This window comes from Hyla sarda, chromosome 3 (genome assembly GCF_029499605.1).
Source record: "Hyla sarda isolate aHylSar1 chromosome 3, aHylSar1.hap1, whole genome shotgun sequence".
NCBI lineage: Eukaryota > Metazoa > Chordata > Amphibia > Anura > Hylidae > Hyla > Hyla sarda.
Genome location: NC_079191.1, coordinates 314,718,158 through 314,737,646, shown reverse-complemented (window position 1 = coordinate 314,737,646; position 19,489 = coordinate 314,718,158). Strand labels below are relative to the sequence as shown.

The 19,489-nt window shown below is 41.7% G+C and overlaps 1 protein-coding gene and 1 long non-coding RNA gene across 3 annotated transcripts in view; one reads left to right on the top strand and one right to left on the bottom strand.

Annotated features, from left to right (window-relative positions):
- The window catches only part of SNX9 (sorting nexin 9), a 224,421-nt gene that overhangs the window by 95,182 nt on the left and 109,750 nt on the right, over nucleotides 1-19,489 (bottom strand). For both annotated transcript variants that reach the window (XM_056567096.1, XM_056567097.1), the window contains exon 3: nucleotides 1,998-2,072. In XM_056567096.1, the coding sequence (XP_056423071.1) occupies nucleotides 1,998-2,072 (75 nt within the window). The remainder of the gene's footprint in view (nucleotides 1-1,997; nucleotides 2,073-19,489) is intronic.
- The window catches only part of LOC130362501 (uncharacterized), a 37,556-nt gene continuing 32,159 nt past the window's right edge, over nucleotides 14,093-19,489 (top strand). The window contains exon 1 of the long non-coding RNA XR_008891449.1: nucleotides 14,093-14,232. This is a non-coding gene — a long non-coding RNA (uncharacterized LOC130362501). The remainder of the gene's footprint in view (nucleotides 14,233-19,489) is intronic.

Sequence of the window (19,489 nt, the reverse complement as noted above, 5' to 3'; positions counted from 1 at the left end):
GTCGGGGCTCCGTACAGGAGATCGCGGGGGCCCCCAGCGGTCGGACCCCCCGCGATCTGCAACTTATCCCCTATCCTTAGGATAGGGAATAAGTTGTTCACCACTGAGTCACCACTGGACTACTCCTTTAAGGCCGCTATCGAAGCATCCTGGGCCTCCATAACACCTCAGCAGTGCCACTGCCTGATTGCCTCCATGCCACGCCACATTGAAGCAGTCATTTCTGCAAAAGGATTCCCGACCAAGTATTGAGTGCATAACAGTGCATAATTATTTGAAGGTTGACTTTTTTTGTATTAAAAACACTTTTCTTTTATTGGTCCGATGAAATATGCAAATTTTTGGAGATAGGAATTTTGGGTTTCATGAGCTGTATGCCAAAATCATCAGTATTAAAACAATAAAAGACCTGACATTTTTCAGTTGGTGTGCAATGAATCTAAAATATATGAAAGTTTAATTTTTATCATTACATTATGGAGAATAATGACATTTAGCACAATATGCAATTTTTTTTTAGAAGAACCTGTATATAATTTATCTGTATGTTTATATGGCAAATATATTCTTGTACTACTTTTTGCTTTTTTGTATTTTTACAAATCTTCAATAAAATTTAGGAAAAGCTTTTAACAAAAGCTTAAATTAGGTTTAGTGAGTTAAATGATTTAAAATTGTTAACATAGCTGTGCAAAAAGACAACATTGTGAAAAAAAGAAACTAAAGATTTAGGTATCCTAAAAATGCTTTATACATGTTAATTCAATAAAAGGATATTTCTGTGAAGCATACATTCAAGGGATTTCTATTCTAGAGGGAGGCAGGAGGTAAAAATCTATATTTTTAAAGGTTTTATTCTTGCATTTTGCATTGCAACAAAAACAGAAAAAACCCACAAAACAACAGAAAATTGTGCCGCCGCAAGGCGTGCAAACAGCATGCGCTCAGACACCAATTGCATAAAGTCTAGGAGATAGGAGGATAATAAGACTATATTAGGAGACTATGGTCCATAAAATATCAGGTTTGAGAGCAGTCAGGGCCCTTACAGAGAGCTGATGGTAGCACAATTAGAGTACAAATAAAACATCAGAAACAAAGACCATTGGTCTTAAAAACAATGCCCAAGAAATACTGTCAACCTACTCACAAAAACCACACTCCAACATCCAACAGCCCCCACCAACCCCAGCCATCAAGGGGGGAAAAAAAAAAAGCGCAGAGTTAATACTTCAAAGGAGCAAACCAGTTTTATTCAAAAGCAGCCACAGGTTCCATAGTTTGTCAAATTTCGGAGGACACTACTTACTAAAGTACGACGCTTGGTATAGTGTGACATTTATTGACTAAGCACATCCACCTCGACAGTGGTGGAGTTTCCGTATCCTTCCAGGCCATGATCATTACTTTCCTGGCACAAAATAAAAGAAAGCACGTACGAAGTCTACCATGAGAGCTCATGACCATATTGTTAATGAGACCTAAAAGACATACTTGAGGAGTCAGGATAAATGGGAACCCCAGATGGTCATGTAAGAATTGAACAATCTCCCTCCAAAAAGGGAACACCTTAGGGCAATCGCACACAGCATAAAGGAAAGTCCCAGTCTCAGGAGCATTGGAAACATAGCACACCCCTATTATTTTTAGTTTTGCAGGGGTATACTATAGGCGAAGGAAGAATTTGGATTGAATCTAGAGATCCCTGGCGCTAACCACAGTAGCATAGTATGTTTGCTAGTTACACCTTTTTCTACGTAACCAGCGGAGAGCAGGCACATCTACCACCCATTTTAAATATCTAAAGGCAGAATTTAACAGAACTTTGTGCTAATTACCAAATCATCAGGGTATGCACCGGACAATGTAAGTAAAAAATCGCTCTGCCCAACATCTCGTTTATGCTGCTCTCAGATAAGGCAGCATAAATCTAGTAACAGAATCCCTTTAGCCATTTTCAGGAATTAGATTCTAAAATTTTTTAAAGTTTCACTTACCTCAACATAATCTGTTGGTACCAGCCCCCTTTCACCTTGGTTATTTGTTGCTTCTATCCATCCTCCACCAACATCCTGCAAAAGAGAACATGAACTGAAGTGTGACATACATTCACAAACATCAGAATAATATGAGAGTTAACATGTGCAATACCAGGCAGAAATTCCTCACATTTCTATCAAGCATTTTATCTATTTTGACTGCATTTTTAATTGTGGTTGTAGATACAGATCAGTCCCACAATTATCTGCATCAGGCTCCTTCCTGAGCAATATGCCTATAGGTAACAATTATAAAACCCAGCCTTGCATATAATGTTATTACTTGGCGGTATGAGGGTGGGGGAACTTGGTTGAAGAAAAAGTTATGGCTTTAAACAGTACCAGTCCCTTCAAAATATTTTTAAAAATCTGCCTGTTTTGTTAGATTAACCATTCGGATTGGCGACATGATGATTTAAAGGGGTACTCCGGTGCTTAAACATCTTGCACGCTGTCCTCAGTTAAAATCTGTCCCCGGAGCATGTTCGCTCCAGGTCTGATTACTGTAGATTACGGGGCCGGAGCACTGTGACGTCACGGCTCCGCCCCGTGTAACAGTTGTCACGCCCCCTCCCATAGACTTGCATTGAGGGGCGGGGCGTGAAGTCACACGGGGCCGGAGTCGAGACATCACGGTCTCACGTCACCGTGGTCGGGAGCCGAAGCCTCCAGCGTTTCCGGAATCCGCAACAGGTGGGTCCTGCAGCCGAGATCCCGGGTGTCCCCAGTGGCGGGACCCCCGCGATCTGACATCTTATCCCCTATCCTTTGGATAGGGGATATGATGTCTAAGCACCGGAGCATCCCTTTAAAGCCCTCATGAACCCCCTTGGTGCACAAATATATCTCATTCTCAAAATTTTAGGGGGGGGGGGGTAGAGCTGGGATGTTTGTAGTAGTAAACAAGATGCTATGTAAGCAGAAATGAATGAAACAGCAGGAGCACAGCAAGGAATGGTGTTAAGCACTTAACTAAGGCTGCTGCTGAGAGGGAAGCATTGATTTACCAACTATTCAGGGACGGGGTGGATTTTTTTGAGGGTGCTTACCGTGCTTAAAGAGTATTCAAGTAGAGAAAACAGACATGGTCGCACATCCACAATTTGTATTTTGATCTACTTGCTTCTCAGCATAAATTCAAAAACTAACAGGTTGTTAGTATACATTTTGATTAAAAAATGCCACATCAAGGCCACCTATATAGAGTGGGTCCCCAACATCCCCAGCACAAAATGGCGCAGCACTGGGCGGCGACCACCACCGCCGCAACACCAGTGCCGACAGGGGGAACGACCCACTGGCAGAGCAGCCCCAATGCCACCCAGACCTGCCCCAGGGCCGCACCTCCCCACAGACATGGCGTAATGGCAGCAACGGACGCCACACAGCACCACACCAGTGTGAACAAGGTGCAAAAGCTCACCCATTATGTGCTCCCAGTCAGACCGGGAGGCCGCCAGAAAGGAAGGGGCCCCGTGCAGCCCCCTGCCAATTTACATAGGGCTGGGCCGAGGGGGAGGGGCAGAGTGCAGACCAAGCAACAACAAAAAAAAAGTGGGGGATAGTTTTTGAATTTATGCTGAGAAGCAAGTAGATCAAAATAAAAATTGTGGATGTGTGATCATGTCTGTATCCTCTAATTGAATTCACATTGTGTTTTCTGTCCCCCTCTTTCTTTTTTGTTTTTACTTGGTCTGCACTCTGCCCCTCCCCCTCAGCCCAGCCCTATATAAATTAGCAGGAAGTTGCACAGGGCCCCTTCCTTTCTGGAAGACTCCCAGTCTGACTGGGAGCAAATGGTAAGTGAGCTTTTACACCTTGTTCACACTGGTGTGGTGCTGTGCGGCATCCGTTGCACCGTGTCTATGGGGAGGCGCGGCCCTGGGACTGGTCTGAGTGGTAATGGGGCTGCTCTGCCAATTCCCCCTGTGGGCACTGGTGTTGCGGTGATGGAGGTCACCGCCCAGTGCTACGCCATTTTATGCTAGGGATGTTAGGGACCACTCTAAATAAGTGGCCTTAACGTGGCGAGTGGGCTTGTACTTTTTGATCAAAATGTATACTGCCAACCTGTTAGTTTTTGAATTTATGCTGAGAAGCAAATAAATCAAAATACAAATTGTGGATGTGCGACCATGTCTGTTTTCTCTACTTGAATTCACATTATGCTTAAAGAGTACCCGTCATCAAACCATATTTTCAATACTAACTCAGATTATATTCCCTAACTACTCCTAACACCCCACCTGCCCTTAAAAATTTTTCTGAGCTTTAAAAAGCTGTGTATCATACCTTTCTCCCTGCTCACATTGTCTGAGCTCCCGGCAGGAGAAAGTGGGCATTCCCCAGCAGGTGCGGCTTCACTGAAGCCTGTGAGAGCTGTGCCTCACCATGCCCTACAGGCACTTCCTGAGTTTGGACTTCTGCAAGTGCGGCTGGAGACCAAACTAACTGTTTGACTTGCTGCAGGGAACTGAACAGAGCCACCATGTAGGGGTTGAGAATTTTAACAGCAAGTTAATAGCAAAGGGTCTAATAATAACGTAAGGAACAATATATTAAAAGTTTAGTTTGGTGACATGTACTCTTTAACAGTGAGTAGCAGATTATAGAGAGGCAAGACACCATGGGCTAAGAAATTAGGGCTGGGGTAAGGAGCCATTTTAGTAAATTATATAGTTTACGAACATTTTAGAAATCGCATGGCCTATCAAAAAGTACACAAGTTGCTTGAAACACCAGTGTCTATTTAAGTGTTGGATCTTTTTTTTTTTTTTATAAATTATTAAATTCCACAGTAGATTTCATTTTCAGAAATCCATAACTGCCTGATTGTATAACTACTTATTTTAAAATAATTATTTTGCACAGTATTTGCAAAGGAATAATAACAAAGACAAAGTATGTACTAAATAACAAACAAAGCATATGAGAACAATCAAATCAAATAATGGCCCAAGCGTGTTTTTATAGTGCATATAGTGCATTTGTGCAAGCATGTATATTTAAACAAGACCATGGACAAGGTAAAAAGGTCAGGGATAACACCAGTGAAGGGAAACACACTAGGAAATGATTGGGGGGCGGAAATGAAAGTAAGCAAATAACTAAAGTGCTGAGGCTAAATGTTCAGTAAAAGTTAAGATCCATTAGGTGTCCCAGGGTTATCTAAAAAAAAATATAACATGACTAAACCATTATTTAGCAAGGCAAATAAATATTACATTGGTCAAAGTAACTTTGATATAATTTAAGAGGACAGGTATCTCATACACTTGAAATTCCCATGAAACTACCATTTTGAGGCATTTTTTCCTTCTGTTACTCATCCTGTGTTTCTTTAAATCATTTTCTTGCTTAAATAGTGCTGCATATGTTATTAGAGGATAACGTACATGTTTTTGTGTAAGCCTTGTGCTCATTTGTTTTAGCTGATGTGGTAGGCATGAATAAGGCTCAATATTGGATGCTATTCATACTGAAACGACCTGATAATGTTGCCTACATTTTCCATTAATAATCTGGCTGTGCAGAGAGATTGTATACTTCATTCACTTCTATGGTGGACGTCACCCGCTCTGTTAGGGACGTATTCTACTATTAAAGGGGTATTCCAGGATTTTTTTTTTTATTTGACTACTAGCTTAACCCCTTAAGGACCGGGCGTTTTTCGGTTTTTGCTCTTTCGTTTTTTCCTCCTTACCTTTAAAAAATCATAACTCTTAAAATTTTGCACCTAAAAATCTGTATTATGGCGGGCTTTTGGGGGCTTCCGTTTCTATGTAGTACATTTTTCGGTAAAAATGACACCTTATCTTTATTCTCTTGGTCCATACGGTTAAAATGATACCTTACGTGTATAGGTTTGATTTTGTATTGCTTCAGAAAAAAATCATAACTACATGCAAGAAAATGTATACGTTTAAAATTGTCATCTTCTGACCCCTATAACTTTTTTATTTTTCCGTGTTCCGGGCGCCATGAGGGTTCATTTTTGCGCCGTGATCTGAAGTTTTTGTCGGTACCATTTTTGCATTGATCTGACTTTTTGATCGCTTTTTATTCATCTTTTCATGATATAAAAAGTGACCAAAAATACGCTATTTTGGACTTTGGAATTTTTTTGCGCGTACGCCATTGACCGTTCAGTTTAATTAGTGGTATATTTTTTAAATCGGACATTCCCGCACACGGCGATACCACATGTTTATTTTTGTTTTTATTTACACAGTTTTTTTTTTATTATTGGAAATGCCGGGTGATTCAAACTTTTATTAGGGGAAGGGATAAATCAAAGGGTTAATGATTTTTTTACACTTTTCTTTTGCAATATTATAAACGTTGCATTTACTGATCTTTAACTGTGTTCAATGCATCTCCATAGGGATGCATTGATCAGGGTTTTCGGCGATTGATTGCTCAAGCCTGGATCTCAGGCTTGAAGCATTCAATCGGCGATCGGACTGCAGGATGGAAGGTAAGAGACCTTCCTCCTGTAGTACAGCTGTTCGGGATGCCGCGATTAAACCGCGGCGATCCCGAACAGCTCCCTGAGCTAACCGGCAACTTTCACTTTCAGCCGCGTGGCTCAGCTTTGAGCGCGCGACTAAAGGGTTAATAGCACGCGGCACCGCGATCAGTAATTAGCTATTAGAGGCAGGTCCCGGCTTCACTATGACGCCGGGCCCGCCGTGATATGATGCGGGGTCACCGTGTTATATCACGGGAGCGGGACCAAGGACGTACTCATACTTCCTTGGTCCTTAAGAGGTTAATACCCGGCGTTGCCCGGTTTTTCCTTTCTAATCCTTGTTGGGGAGGAAAATAAACAAAGGAGGAAGCTTTTGACTTCATATCCCGTCCTCATATATTGTCATATCCCAACCCCATATCCTGTTCTCATATCCCGACCTCCTATCCTGACCTCCTATCCAGTCATCATATCTCAACCTCATATCCCGTCCTCATATTCCGACCTCCTATCCCGACCTCATATCCTGTCCTCCTATCCGGGTCCTCCTATCCGGGTCCTCCTATCCCGGTCCTCCTATCCCAACCCGTAATATGTGTACCAGGTATTGAAATATCTCCAGCCGTACAGAAGTTATGTGAGAACATACATTTCCCATTGATTTGCATGGGACTTTAAACAAAAACTCTGACACTCACAAATGGGGGTAGTAAAGGGTTAAATTAACTAACCTATATTTTAAGTGGACATATAAGTAACATGTGATGAAGTATTATCGAAATATCTCCAGCCGTTTGAAAGTTATGCAGTAACATATTTCCCATTGACTTGTATGGGAATTTAAACATAAACCCTGCCCCTGGCAAATGGGGTGAGTAAGGGTTAAATCACCTATCCTATGTTTGTTGTAGACATATAAGAAACATGTGTGCCAAGTTTCATGTTAATATCTTTAGCCGTTTGGAAGTTTTTGTGGAACATAAATACATACATACACACACACACACACGTTGAGTTTTATCTATACAGATGCTACAGGGGCTGTAAAGTTAGTGTAGTTCATAATATAGTGTCTGTATCTGTGTGTGACTGTTTTGTCACAATTCTTCTGTGATTTTCTGTGATTGTTGTCTCAGATTTTTCCCAGGTTGCAATGCGGCAGAAACCTGGCTCACTAGTCAGCTGATGACAGGGAGCCTGTCTGCTTCAATGGGTGGAGCGATCGCTTGGTGGGAGAGAGCTCAATCTGCAACTAATGCAACAGCTGTAGGCACCCTGATTGAAAGCCACAGGTCTTTTGAATGGATGCAGCTCATTTATGTTTCAATGGGTGGGGTGGCTGATGTGTGGGAGGGAGGAAAATGAAATTGTGGTATTTGTAGTCAAAAAAAAGAAAACTGAAACAGGAAATACCAGTTCACAAAAAGCTAGCCACAGTGTTATAGTAATCTCCCAACATAGCCATTTAGCCCCAAGACAAGAGCAGATCCTTCCTAAGCATGTCTATTAGTGTTCTGCCAGGTACTTACTAAAATCACCTTATGGTGGATAACCCCTTTAAAGCAAACAAAATAGCCGGGGCTGTTGCGCTTTTGAAATATTGAATGCATCCCGAACTGAGTCAAAAGGTACCCTCAACCCCTATTTGCTTCTGTCCGAGCTAACTTCCCCTTCGCCTGGCCCTCACCTGGTATCTCTTACTTAGGGACTACCATCTCCGGCTGACTTATCCCACTTGTATCAGTGTAACTTTGCCCCCTTGCTCTCTCGGTTCTCATCCCACCTGGATAGATGGCATGGGAAGACCCTCTCCTGGTTTGGTAGGGTCAATGCAATCAAAATGACGCTTCTGCCTAAATTGTTATACTTGCTTCAGACCATACCGATAGCCCTCCCTGCTTCCTATTGGCGTGCTTTGCATAGTCGGTTCGGTGCCTTTATATGGGCCTCCGGGCGCTCGCGCCTCAGCCGGGCGATCATGTTCTGCCCCAAGGAGGCGGGAGGAGGGGGCCTACCTGACTGCCGTCTCCATTACTTAGCGGCCATGCACGCACGTCTTCTAGACCTGCTGCACAGCTCTGCTTCTAAATTAAGGGTACGCTTAGCACAGGATGTGTCTCCGGTTAATCTTCCCGGGCTCCCATGGTTGTAGCCCCTGCCTCCCTCCTCCCTGTCTAACTTATTGTTCACCACCTTGCAAACTCTTTCAGTTTTGTGCAAATCGGGAGAGCGGGACTCTTTAATTGACCCATCGGCTCCACTCCTTCCCATAACTGGAAACCCCGCTTTTCCTCCCGGGCTGTCCCATGGTACTTTTCTGGGGGGGGGGGGTCTGTCCCTCCCCACTACGATTTACCCATGTCCTTACACCCACAGAGTTGCTTCCTGATCTGTGTCCGGATACAGCACCTCAGGGTCGCGGCCGCTATGACTACATTCAGCTGCAACATTTCTACTCCTCTACCAAGCGCTCCTCTCATCTGCACCGGGCATTGACCACTTACGAAACACTTTGCCTTACGCCCCCTCCACCCCCACACATGATAGGTTTTCTTTACCGCCTGCTGCTTTCGGGCTCTTAATCCTCTTTGCCCCCATTTTGCGGGGCCTGGGAGGCAGAGTTAGGACAGACCTTTACTCCTGCTCAATGGGCTAAATGTTTTCTTCTCACTCATAAGTCAGTCATTGCCAATAGAGGGCAGGAAACTAACTATAAAATACTATCTCGCTGGTATAGGTCCCCTGCACAACTCAATAGGTGGTATCCTACCGTGCCTTCAACTTGTTGGCGCTGTGGGTTGGCCCAGGGTACCATGGTGCACATTTGGTGGAGCTGCTCGACGCTGACCCGCTTTTGGTCGGACGTCCTGCGCGTCACTAGGGAGGTCACTGGAATTTCTGCTCTGAACTGTACTGAGGCGGCCTTGCTTTTTCATTTCCCTATGTCCTCCTCCTCCTTCTACAAATCTCTCCTTAGCAACATGCTTCAAGCTGCCAGGGCGGTCATTCCCCGCAGGTGGCGATCTCCGGAACCTCCTACTGTAAGTGGGTGGTTGATGGAGATAGCAAACACGCAACGAATGGAAGAGCTGATGGCCCTAACCCCTGCGGAGCATGAGCGCTATAGTAAAACCTGGTCTACATGGATGGCCTTCAGAGAGACTCTTGGTTACCGTGCCTTGTTAGACCCCCCTGCCCCTGCGACTCCCTAATGTGTTTCTACTTTCCCCCTTCCCTAACTTTGCTGACCCATCCTCTCGTCTTCCCTTGTCTCTCTTCCCGTCTTACTCTTTCCCCCTCCTTCATTCTTTCCCATTACTGCCCATTTACTTTCTGCTTTTCTGTTGCCTCCTTGGCTTGCACTTTTTTGCCTTCTGAACTATACCGCAGTAATCTTAGCAAGTTGGCTGAGTCTACTCTCCTTGGTCTTTGTCGAGACTCAGCAAAGTTGAACTGTTATACTATGTTCTGATAGTCGTGCCCAGATTTGACTTGTATATCAAGTACCTCTGAGTACTCGTGGACGATTTCCTGTATTTTGTTTATGTTTGTCAGATTTCTTTGTCTGCCTTGTTTTCTGTTTCTTTGTATTCTTGAAATAAAACTTTGAATGATAAAAAAAAAAAAAAAGGTGACTGTTCAGCCATAGAAGTGAATGGGATCTGCTGCTTCCGTTAACAGTATACGTCAGCATCCTGTTTTCGACAGGATGTCGACGGAAACGATTATATATGATAAAAAAAAAATTAGAGAAATGTTTTAACGTGGCAAAAGTTTGATCCATAATCACTACAGAGGCGTTTCATAAGGATTTGAAGTTCATAGCCTTGTTAGATAAAATTATTGTTGTTGCTACTAAAATTTATTACAGCCTCAGAAAAGGTGTATATCTACTAGTCAATAATGCAGCAGTAGCAGCATACAGATAGAGCTGAGAGGAAAACGGTCTGTGAGCTAGCAGGAGCAATTTAATATGTGATGATGTCATCCTGTAGTTCACCAGAAGACAGCTGACCCAGGACGGACTTGTTTTTGACACATTAAGCCAGTAACTTTTTGTGGGTCAATCTGGTGATCACATGATCATGGTAGAGTAATAAAACACATAGATGTAGCAATGCTGGATAAAAAAAAACAAATGGCGCTGTATGACTGGTGTATGAATGCATGATATAGATGTGCTTTTTTTTAACCAAACTCTGTTGTCCCTGGGGTATGTTACTGAACAGTCTTGCAATGTCAGTACTGATTTAACAGTGTTCGGACAGGAGTTCCGCACAACTGTAACATGTAGTTATCAATTTATTTAGAAATATGTAGCCCTCAAGAATTGTTATTTCATGGAGTATACTAGGGATTGGCCGATTTTGATATTTTAGGGCCGATACCGATAATCTGTGAACTTTCAGGCCGATAGCTGATAACTTATACCGATATTCCGGTATAAGTTATCGGAACAGAAGAGGTCCATGAACATTCACAAGGCGGGCATATAGGAGCAGAGGGGACGGAGGCAGGGATGCTGGGTATTCCAGGTCCCTCCTCCACTGTACAAAGGATGACACATATGTAATACACTTGTGCAGGGTCAGGCAAGTTATATATCAATTTAATCCAGATCTCCCACACTATAACCCTGTGTAGTGTGTTTAGTGCGGGTGAACCAGCTTCAGTTTCCCTTTGATGATCCTGTATGGTTAACAAGGCAAACAAAAAAAAAATCAAAAATTTCAGTTTTTTGGTCAGATCACATCCCAGAAAAGATCGAATAAAAAGTGATCAAAAAGTCACATATTCACAAACGTGGTACCGATAAAAACTACAGATCATGGCGCAAAAATTGACAGCCCTGTATACAGAAAGTTAAAAAAGTTTTAGGAGTCAGAATAGGGCAATTTTTGGTATAGTTATTTACGGTATAGTACAGTAACAAAAGAAAACAGGTCAGTTTTACCGTAAAGTGCACTGCGTAGAAATGAATACCCTGACCAAATCCCCCCCCCCCCCCCCTCAATTTCATTGCAGATTGGGCCGACCATAATGGGCATTAGTCCTTTAGACATCACGATCAAAGTTGATTGCGACATCTAAACACGGTAAATCCCATTGCCGGGTAGCTCAGCAGGTTGATCGGGACCGACGTGGTGAAATTGTGCCATCCTGATCAGCTGAGAAGATGGCAGGAGGTCTCTTACATTCCTCCTTGCCGATCGGCACTCCAATGACAAGCATGCCATGGCAGGCTGTAGCAATGGAGCGCCGATAACATTAGATTAAAGCTGTTAAATGGAGCAACATTGATCAAGACAACAGCGAAACCCCTTAGTTTTATGTACTGTATGACAGTCCATTGGACATTTTGAAAAAGTTTCAAATCAATCTGGATATGTTTTAATGTTATCCTCGAGTGCTGGACTTTCTCCAGTTTGGAGTTCCCTTTTCTCACAGAGCGGCTGTGTGTTTCCAGTCCTGTGCACCTTGGATAAGACTGGCATGCAAAATCAAGATCACAAGTGGTGAGCTGTAACTAACCAGTTTTTTCTATCTATACTGATCAATGTATGCAGTCTAAAGATTGCATGTAATAGTCCCCTATGGGGACTGAAAAAAAAAAAAGTGTACAGAATAAAAAATAAAAAGTAATAAATGTGCATTAACAGCTTCACTAATAAATATTTGAATCACCCTGCAGCTGGCATAAATGTCTGAACTAATAAAATATAATGTTACTTAATCCGCACGGTCAAAGGCGTAAGTGTAAAAAAAAAATCATTCTCCCGAAATGTGTATTTTTGGTCACTTCATATATTAGAAAAAAATATATATATAATATATATATATATATATATATATATATATATATATATATATAATGTGATTAAAAGATCCCATCAAAACAAAACTGGTCCCAATAAGAAATGCAGATCACAATGCAAAAATGAGCCCTGTATGTGGAAAACTAAAAGTGTTATGGAGGTCTGAAGAGGATAATTTTAAGAAAACTAATTTTTGTACAAAAAGTTATAGGGGGAGATTTATCAAAACCTGTGCAGAGGAAAAGTTGCCCAGTTGCCCATAGCAACCAATCAGCTTGCTTCTTTCATTTTTATGAAGGCCTGTGAAAAATGAAAGAAGTAATCTGATTGGTTGCTATGGGCAACTGGGCAAGTTTTCCTCTGCACAGGTTTTGATAAATCTCCCCCATAGTTTTTAAAAGTAGTAAAATAAAACAAAACCTATATAAATTGGTTATTATTTTAAGCATAAGGAATAAAGGTAATGGGGGAGATTTATCAAACAGCCTGAAACCCTATTTGTCTGTTTTTTCCCAGAGCAACCAATAACAGCTCAACTTTCATATCTTAACAAGCTCTAGCAAAGTGAAAGCTGAACTGTGAAGAAGCAGACAATTAGGGTTTCAGCCTGATTAACAAATATGGGCCGATGTGTCATTGTTACCAAAAGGTGCAATGGGTGGAAAGGAACGTCCCCTCCCATAGACATAAATGGGTGGGTGTAGTGTGATGTCCTAGCGGCGGGCCCCCTGCGATCAGTCATCATATCCCCTATCCTTTGGATAGGGGAAAAGATGCATTTGGCCGGAATACCCCTTTAACACTGGATCCACCACCATTCACAGCAGAGATAAGTATCCCTCCACCCCCCCCCCTCCATGTAGAATGACCTCTGAAAATGTCACAGAGAATACCCAGTGCAATCTGCAAATCATCAGGTCATGTCCATTGTCATCTGGTCCTGCTGTAAAGCATATCACTAAAATCTGTTTTACAAAGGGGTACTCCAGTGGAAAACTTTTTTTTTTTTTTAAATAAACTGGTGCCAGAAAGTTAAACAGATTTGTAAATCACTTCTATTAAAAAATCTTAACCCTTCCAGTACTTTTTAGGGGCTGTATACCTAAGAGAAATCCAAAAAAGAAATGCATTTCCTCTGATGAGCAGCATATGTTTGCTATGGGGATTTTCTCCTGCGCTGGACAGTTCCTAAAATGGACAGCAGATGTCAGCAGAGAGCACTGTGGTCATGACATCAGAGGATATGCATTTCTTTTTTGGATTTCTCTTTAGTATACACCCCCTAAAAAGTACTGGAATGATTAAGATTTTTTAATAGAAGTGATTTACAAATCTGTTTAACTTTCTGCCACCAGTTGATTTAAAAAAAAGTTTTCCATGGGAGTACCCCTTTAAAACAGTTTAGGCAAGATGGCAGCCCCCATAATAATGCACAACAAAATGAAAGGAAAAAATCACAATCATAAAATAGAAAAATAGAAACAGATTAGAAAAATATGATTAGATTCATAAATGAGATTTTCTTTAATCTTGTATAAAAAAACAAAACAAAAAAAACACATTTTAGACAAAAAAAAAAAGCAGCAGGGTAACCTCATCCATGAACGAGGTAGTAATAAAGTGAATGGACTATAAACTTTCTAGTAATACAGCAACTAATAGATAAGATTTCCTGTCAAGAAAGTAGGTCATGTTAAGTGAAGCACATGACACCCTATTTTTATCCAGTGTGATGTAATGCAGCTTTTTTTCTTTTTTTTATCAGGGAAACACATGACTAGGATTTTAACAATCAAAAGATATAGTGGCTCATAATATTACAATATAATGCCGTTGGCTGTCCAGGCATGCTGGGAGTTGTAGTTTTGCAACAGCTGGAGGTCCAGAGTTTGGAGACCACTAACAGGTGATTATGTCATCTTGTAGATTACAGGAAGTCAGCTGACCCAGGACAGACCACTTCCTCTGACAATTAAACACTGTGATTTCCTGTGGGTCAGGTTGGTGATCACATGACCCAGTTACAATAATGAAACGCATGGATGCAGTTGTCCTGGAATTAAACATATAGCACTGTAGTGGTGCATGATATAAAAGTAGTGGTTAGAGTTATAAAAGTAGTGGTTAGTGTGAAGGATATGGGCAATAAATAAAATAAAAATAAACCTGGAGAGCTTCTTTATGAAATAACAGCATCTTTCTCACCTTTGAATAGTCTGTACTTATATTTTCTCTGCTTACATACTCTTTGTAAATTTTCAGAAACCTACTGGGTCCCCCAAAAAGGGAAGAAGAGATGGGAGAGTTGCAGCTGCAGCTTCTCTCTATTAAGGCAATGTTCACATCACTGTTGAGCTCCACTAAAGGGAGCACCATCTTGAATAGACTGGATTTGAGCAGAGGAAAAAAAATACTGCAGGTCTAGTATTTTTCTAGGCTCAACTCCCCTAAAATAACAGACAGCCGATGGATCATATTCAAGTCAACAGGATTAGTAAGGACGCGGCAGTGTCCGTTGTGCAAAGGGTCTGTTCAGGTCCTTTATTTGGTAATGAAGAGACCCTGAACTAACTGGTTGGAGCACAACGGTGATGTGACCGTAGTCTTATAAGTACCTGCATGTTGTCAGAAGTGAGACATCATACATAGGAAAAGACACACTGCTTCAGACATACAGTCATGGCCGTAAATGTTGGCACCCCTGAAGTTTTTCTAGAAAATGAAGTATTTCTCACAGAAAAGGATTGCAGTAACACATGTTTTGCTATACACATGTTTATTCCCTTTGTGTGTAAACCAAAATAGGGAGGAAAAAAAGCAAATTGGACATAATGTCACACCAAACTCCAAAAATGGTCTGGACAAAATTATTGGCACCCTTAAAGGGATACTCCGGTGCTTAGACATCTTATCCCCTATCCAAAGGATACGGGATAAGATGCCTGATCGCTGGAGTCCCGCCGCTGGGGACCCCCGGGATCATGAACGGCACCCCGTTTGTAATCAGTCCCCGGAGCGTGTTCGCTCCGGAACTGATTACCGGCGACTACAGGGCGGGCGGCGTGTGACGTCATGCCCCCGTGTGATGTCACGCACCGCCCCTCAACGCAAGCCTACGGGAGGGGGCGTGATAGCGTGACATAGGTAGGGCGTGACATCACATGGGGGCGGGGGCGTGATGTCACACGCCGCCCGCCCTGTAGTCGCCGGTAATCAGTCCCGGAGCGAACACGCTCCAGGGACTGATTATAAACGGGGTGCCGCGTGCATGATCCCGGGGGTCCCCATCGGCAGGACTCCCGCGATCAGGCATCTTATCCCCTATCCTTTGGATAGGGGATAACATGTCTAAGCACCGGAGTAACCCTTTAACTTAATATTTGGTTGCACACCCTTTGGAACAAATAAGTAACTGAAATCATTGGCTTCCTATAACCATCAATAAGATTCTTACACCTCTCAGCCAGAATGTTAGACCACTCTTCCTTTGCAAACTGCTCCAGGTCTCTCTACTTGGAAGGGCGCCTTTTCCCAAAAGCAATTTTAAGATCTCTCCACAGGTGTTCAATGGGATTTAGATCTGGACTCATTGCTGGACACTTCAGAATTCTCTACCCATTTCTGGGTGCTTTTTGACATATGTTTGGGGTCATTGTCATGCTGGACGACCCAAGATCTTGGATGCAACCCAGCTTTCTGACCTTGGGCTGTACAGTGTGACCCAAAATCCGTTGGTAATCCTCAGATTTCATGATGCCTTGCACACATTCAAGGCACCCAGTGCCAGAGGCACCAAGACAACCCCAAAACATCATTGAACCTCCACCATATTTCACTGTAGGTACTGTGTTCTTTTCTTTGTAGGCCTCTTTCTGTTTTCGGTAAACAGTAGAATGATGTGCTTTACCAAAAAGCTCTATCTTGGTCTCATCTGTCCACAAGACGTTTTCCCAGAAGGATTTTGGCTTCAGTTCATTTTGACAAAATGTAATCTTGTTTTTTCAGGTCTCTGTGTCAGCAGTGGGGTCCTCCTGGGTCTCCTGCCATAGTGTTTCATTTCATTTAAATGTCGACAGTTCGCACTGATACTGATGCTCCTTGAGCCTGCAGGACAGCTTGAATATCTTTGGAACTTGTTTGGGGCTGCTTATCCACCATCCGGACTATCCTGCGTTGACACCTTTCATAAATTTTTCTCTTCCGTCCACGCCCAGGGAGATTAGCTACAGTGCCATGGGTTGCAAACTTCCTGATAATGTTGCACACTGTGGACAAAGGCAAATCTAGATCTCTGGAGATGGACTTGTAACCTTGAGATTATTGATATTTTTCCACAATTTTGGTTCTCAAGTCCTCACAGTTCTCTTCTCCTCTTTCTGTTGTCTATGCTTAATGTAGCACACACAGACACACAATGCAAAGACTAAGTTAACTTCTCTCCTTTTTATCTGCTTTAAAGGTGTGATTTTTATATTGCCCACACCTGTTACTTGCCCCAGGTGAGTTTAAAGGAGCATCACAAGCTTGAAACAATCCTATTTTTCAACATTTTTTAAAAGATGGCAATAATTTTGTCCAGCCTATTTTTGCAGTTTGGTGTGACATTATGCCCAATTTGCTTTTTTCCCCCTCCCTTTTTTTGGTTTAGTTCTAATACACACAAAGGAAATAAACATTTGTATAGCAAAACATGTGTTACTGCAATCCTTTTCTGTGAGAAATATTTCTTTTTCCTGAAAAATTTCAGGAATGACAACATTTACGGCTACGACTGTAAATCCCAACTTAAGAATCGCTTACGCTTCTGTAGTCCTTGCGTTTCAGTTATTTCATTTTATTCATCAACACAAGCTTCAATTTTGTATTAAACATTAGACATGTGAAAGAATAATAGATAAGGCAAGCTTTAATCTATCCACATACCGAACGTCCTTAAAGGGGTATTCCAGGCCAAAACTTTTGTTTATATATCAACTGGCTCCGGAAAGTTAAACAGATTTGTAAATTACTTCTATTAAAAAAATCTTAATCCTTCCAATAGTTATTAGCTTCTGAAGTTGAGTTGTTGTTTTCTGTCTAACTGCTCTCTGATGACTCACGTCCCGGGAGCTGTGCAGTTCCTATGGGGATATTCTCCCATCATGCACAGCTCCCGGGACGTGACATCATCATTGAGCAGTTAGACAGAAAACTTCAGAAGCTAATAACTATTGGAAGGATTAAGGATTAATAGAAGTAATTTACAAATCTGTTTAACTTTCCGGAGCCAGTTGATATATATATAAAAAGGTTTTGCCTGGAATACCCCTTTAACCATGGACGCAATAGTGTTTCTGGGGCGAACCCCCTTACTCATGCGTGACAGGTGAGGGTTGCAGAAGGATTATAAACCCATTGTCCCAGATTTATCAAACTATATCAGATTTAAAAAATTACTGATTTTCCAATAGCAACCAATCACAGCTCAGTTTTCCCTTTACCAGAGCTCATTAGCTGACCTGTGATTGGTTGCTGTGGGAAAATCACAAAAAAAAATTTCTCTCACACAGTTTCATAAATCTGGGCCATTGAGTGACAACCTATTCTAAGCAAAACATCTGTATTATATAGCAGCTGAAGGGTTCTATACATATTCAAGCAAAAATGTTATTTACATGTCACAAATGCCCATGTTGGTATGCATATGTGGGGCAAACATTAAGAGCCAAAAAAACGAGCCTTACCAAACATAAATCTCTCATTAGAAAATATTTTAAATCTGATGTAAATGAGAAATTTGAGCATGGAGGAACTACAATTGCCATACATTTGTGAACATACATATGTGAAAAAAAACCATGCTGTCACAGAATTTAAAGTTAATTTTAGAACAGCTACCTATTGCAGCAAAAAAGAATCTAAATAAAAAGTCTGTGCCAGAAACAATGTTACTGGATTACTGAATTGAATATTGTGGTCCCAATGTGCCTTATCATAAACTGTAGTTTTAAATAGTTTTTATAATCCTTGTGTCTTCCTTGCACTAGTTTTTGGTAGTATAGGAATATCATGCATCATTGTATTAATTGATGTATTGCTTAGAATAGGTTTGCACTCAATGGGTTTCCTACTGCAGCCCTCACCTGGCATGCATGAAAAAGGGGGTCGGCTTCCGAAACGCTGTTACGTCCATGGTGGAGGGCATTCAGAATGTGCATAGCGTAGCATAGACATGTCCGTTATTCTTTCACACAAGATTGAAGCTTGAGTTCGTGAATAAAACGAAAGCGTGAGTTATTGGGATTTATGTCTGTATCTGAACCTATCAATGAAGCAATTTTTTTCCCTGTATGATGTCTAAAAGGTCTTGCATTGTGGAACATGGTTGGAGTTCCTATATAAAGGGGATACTTTACTATATTTGAAGCACAAACAGGAATGACAAATTGTGTATGTTTCCTAAAGGTCAGAGGTGACACTGCAAAAGGGGGTAGGCATAGGACTGGTTCAGAGAGCTGAATTCACTATGGGATGTGGGCAGCCTGTCCACAGCATTAACAAGAACTTTTTTTTTTTTTTTTTTTACTTTTTTTTACCACTGGGTAGCCTCGGGTGCTTTTATTCCAAAGTTGTTTTTACTTTCCCGCTAGCATCCCCCTTTTCCCCAGATATGGAATATGCTTAAATACACTTCAAAAATACAAGGCAGGAATGTGGACTAGGAGGAAAACCCTGGAAACTATATGCAGCTGTTGTTAGATTTAGATCCAGGACCCAAGTGCTGCAAGGTGACAATGTTAACCAGTGAGCCAACATGCTGCCCAGATACACAAAATATGTTATCTTGTAGAAAAAAAAAAAGTTATGCACTTAAGGGCAGTGTAATTATGGTCAATAGTCTAAACAGGATATTTCAATGGCAGAATGTTTCTGCAATACATCATTCCTTCTTGAGATGGCTTTGCTGAAATCCTTAAGGGGTAACTCTCATTAAAAACATTTTTTGCTATTGCACTCCTTATGGTAAATAAAAAATATTTCTAATATACTTTGTTTAGAAAAAATGAAGTTTTCTACGTTTTATTTGTGCTTAAAAAGGCTCAAGAGCACATTTTTCCCCCATCTTAAACACAGCATTTGGACCGAAGCCCAAACACAGAAAATGCAGCCTGGAGTGCTGAGGG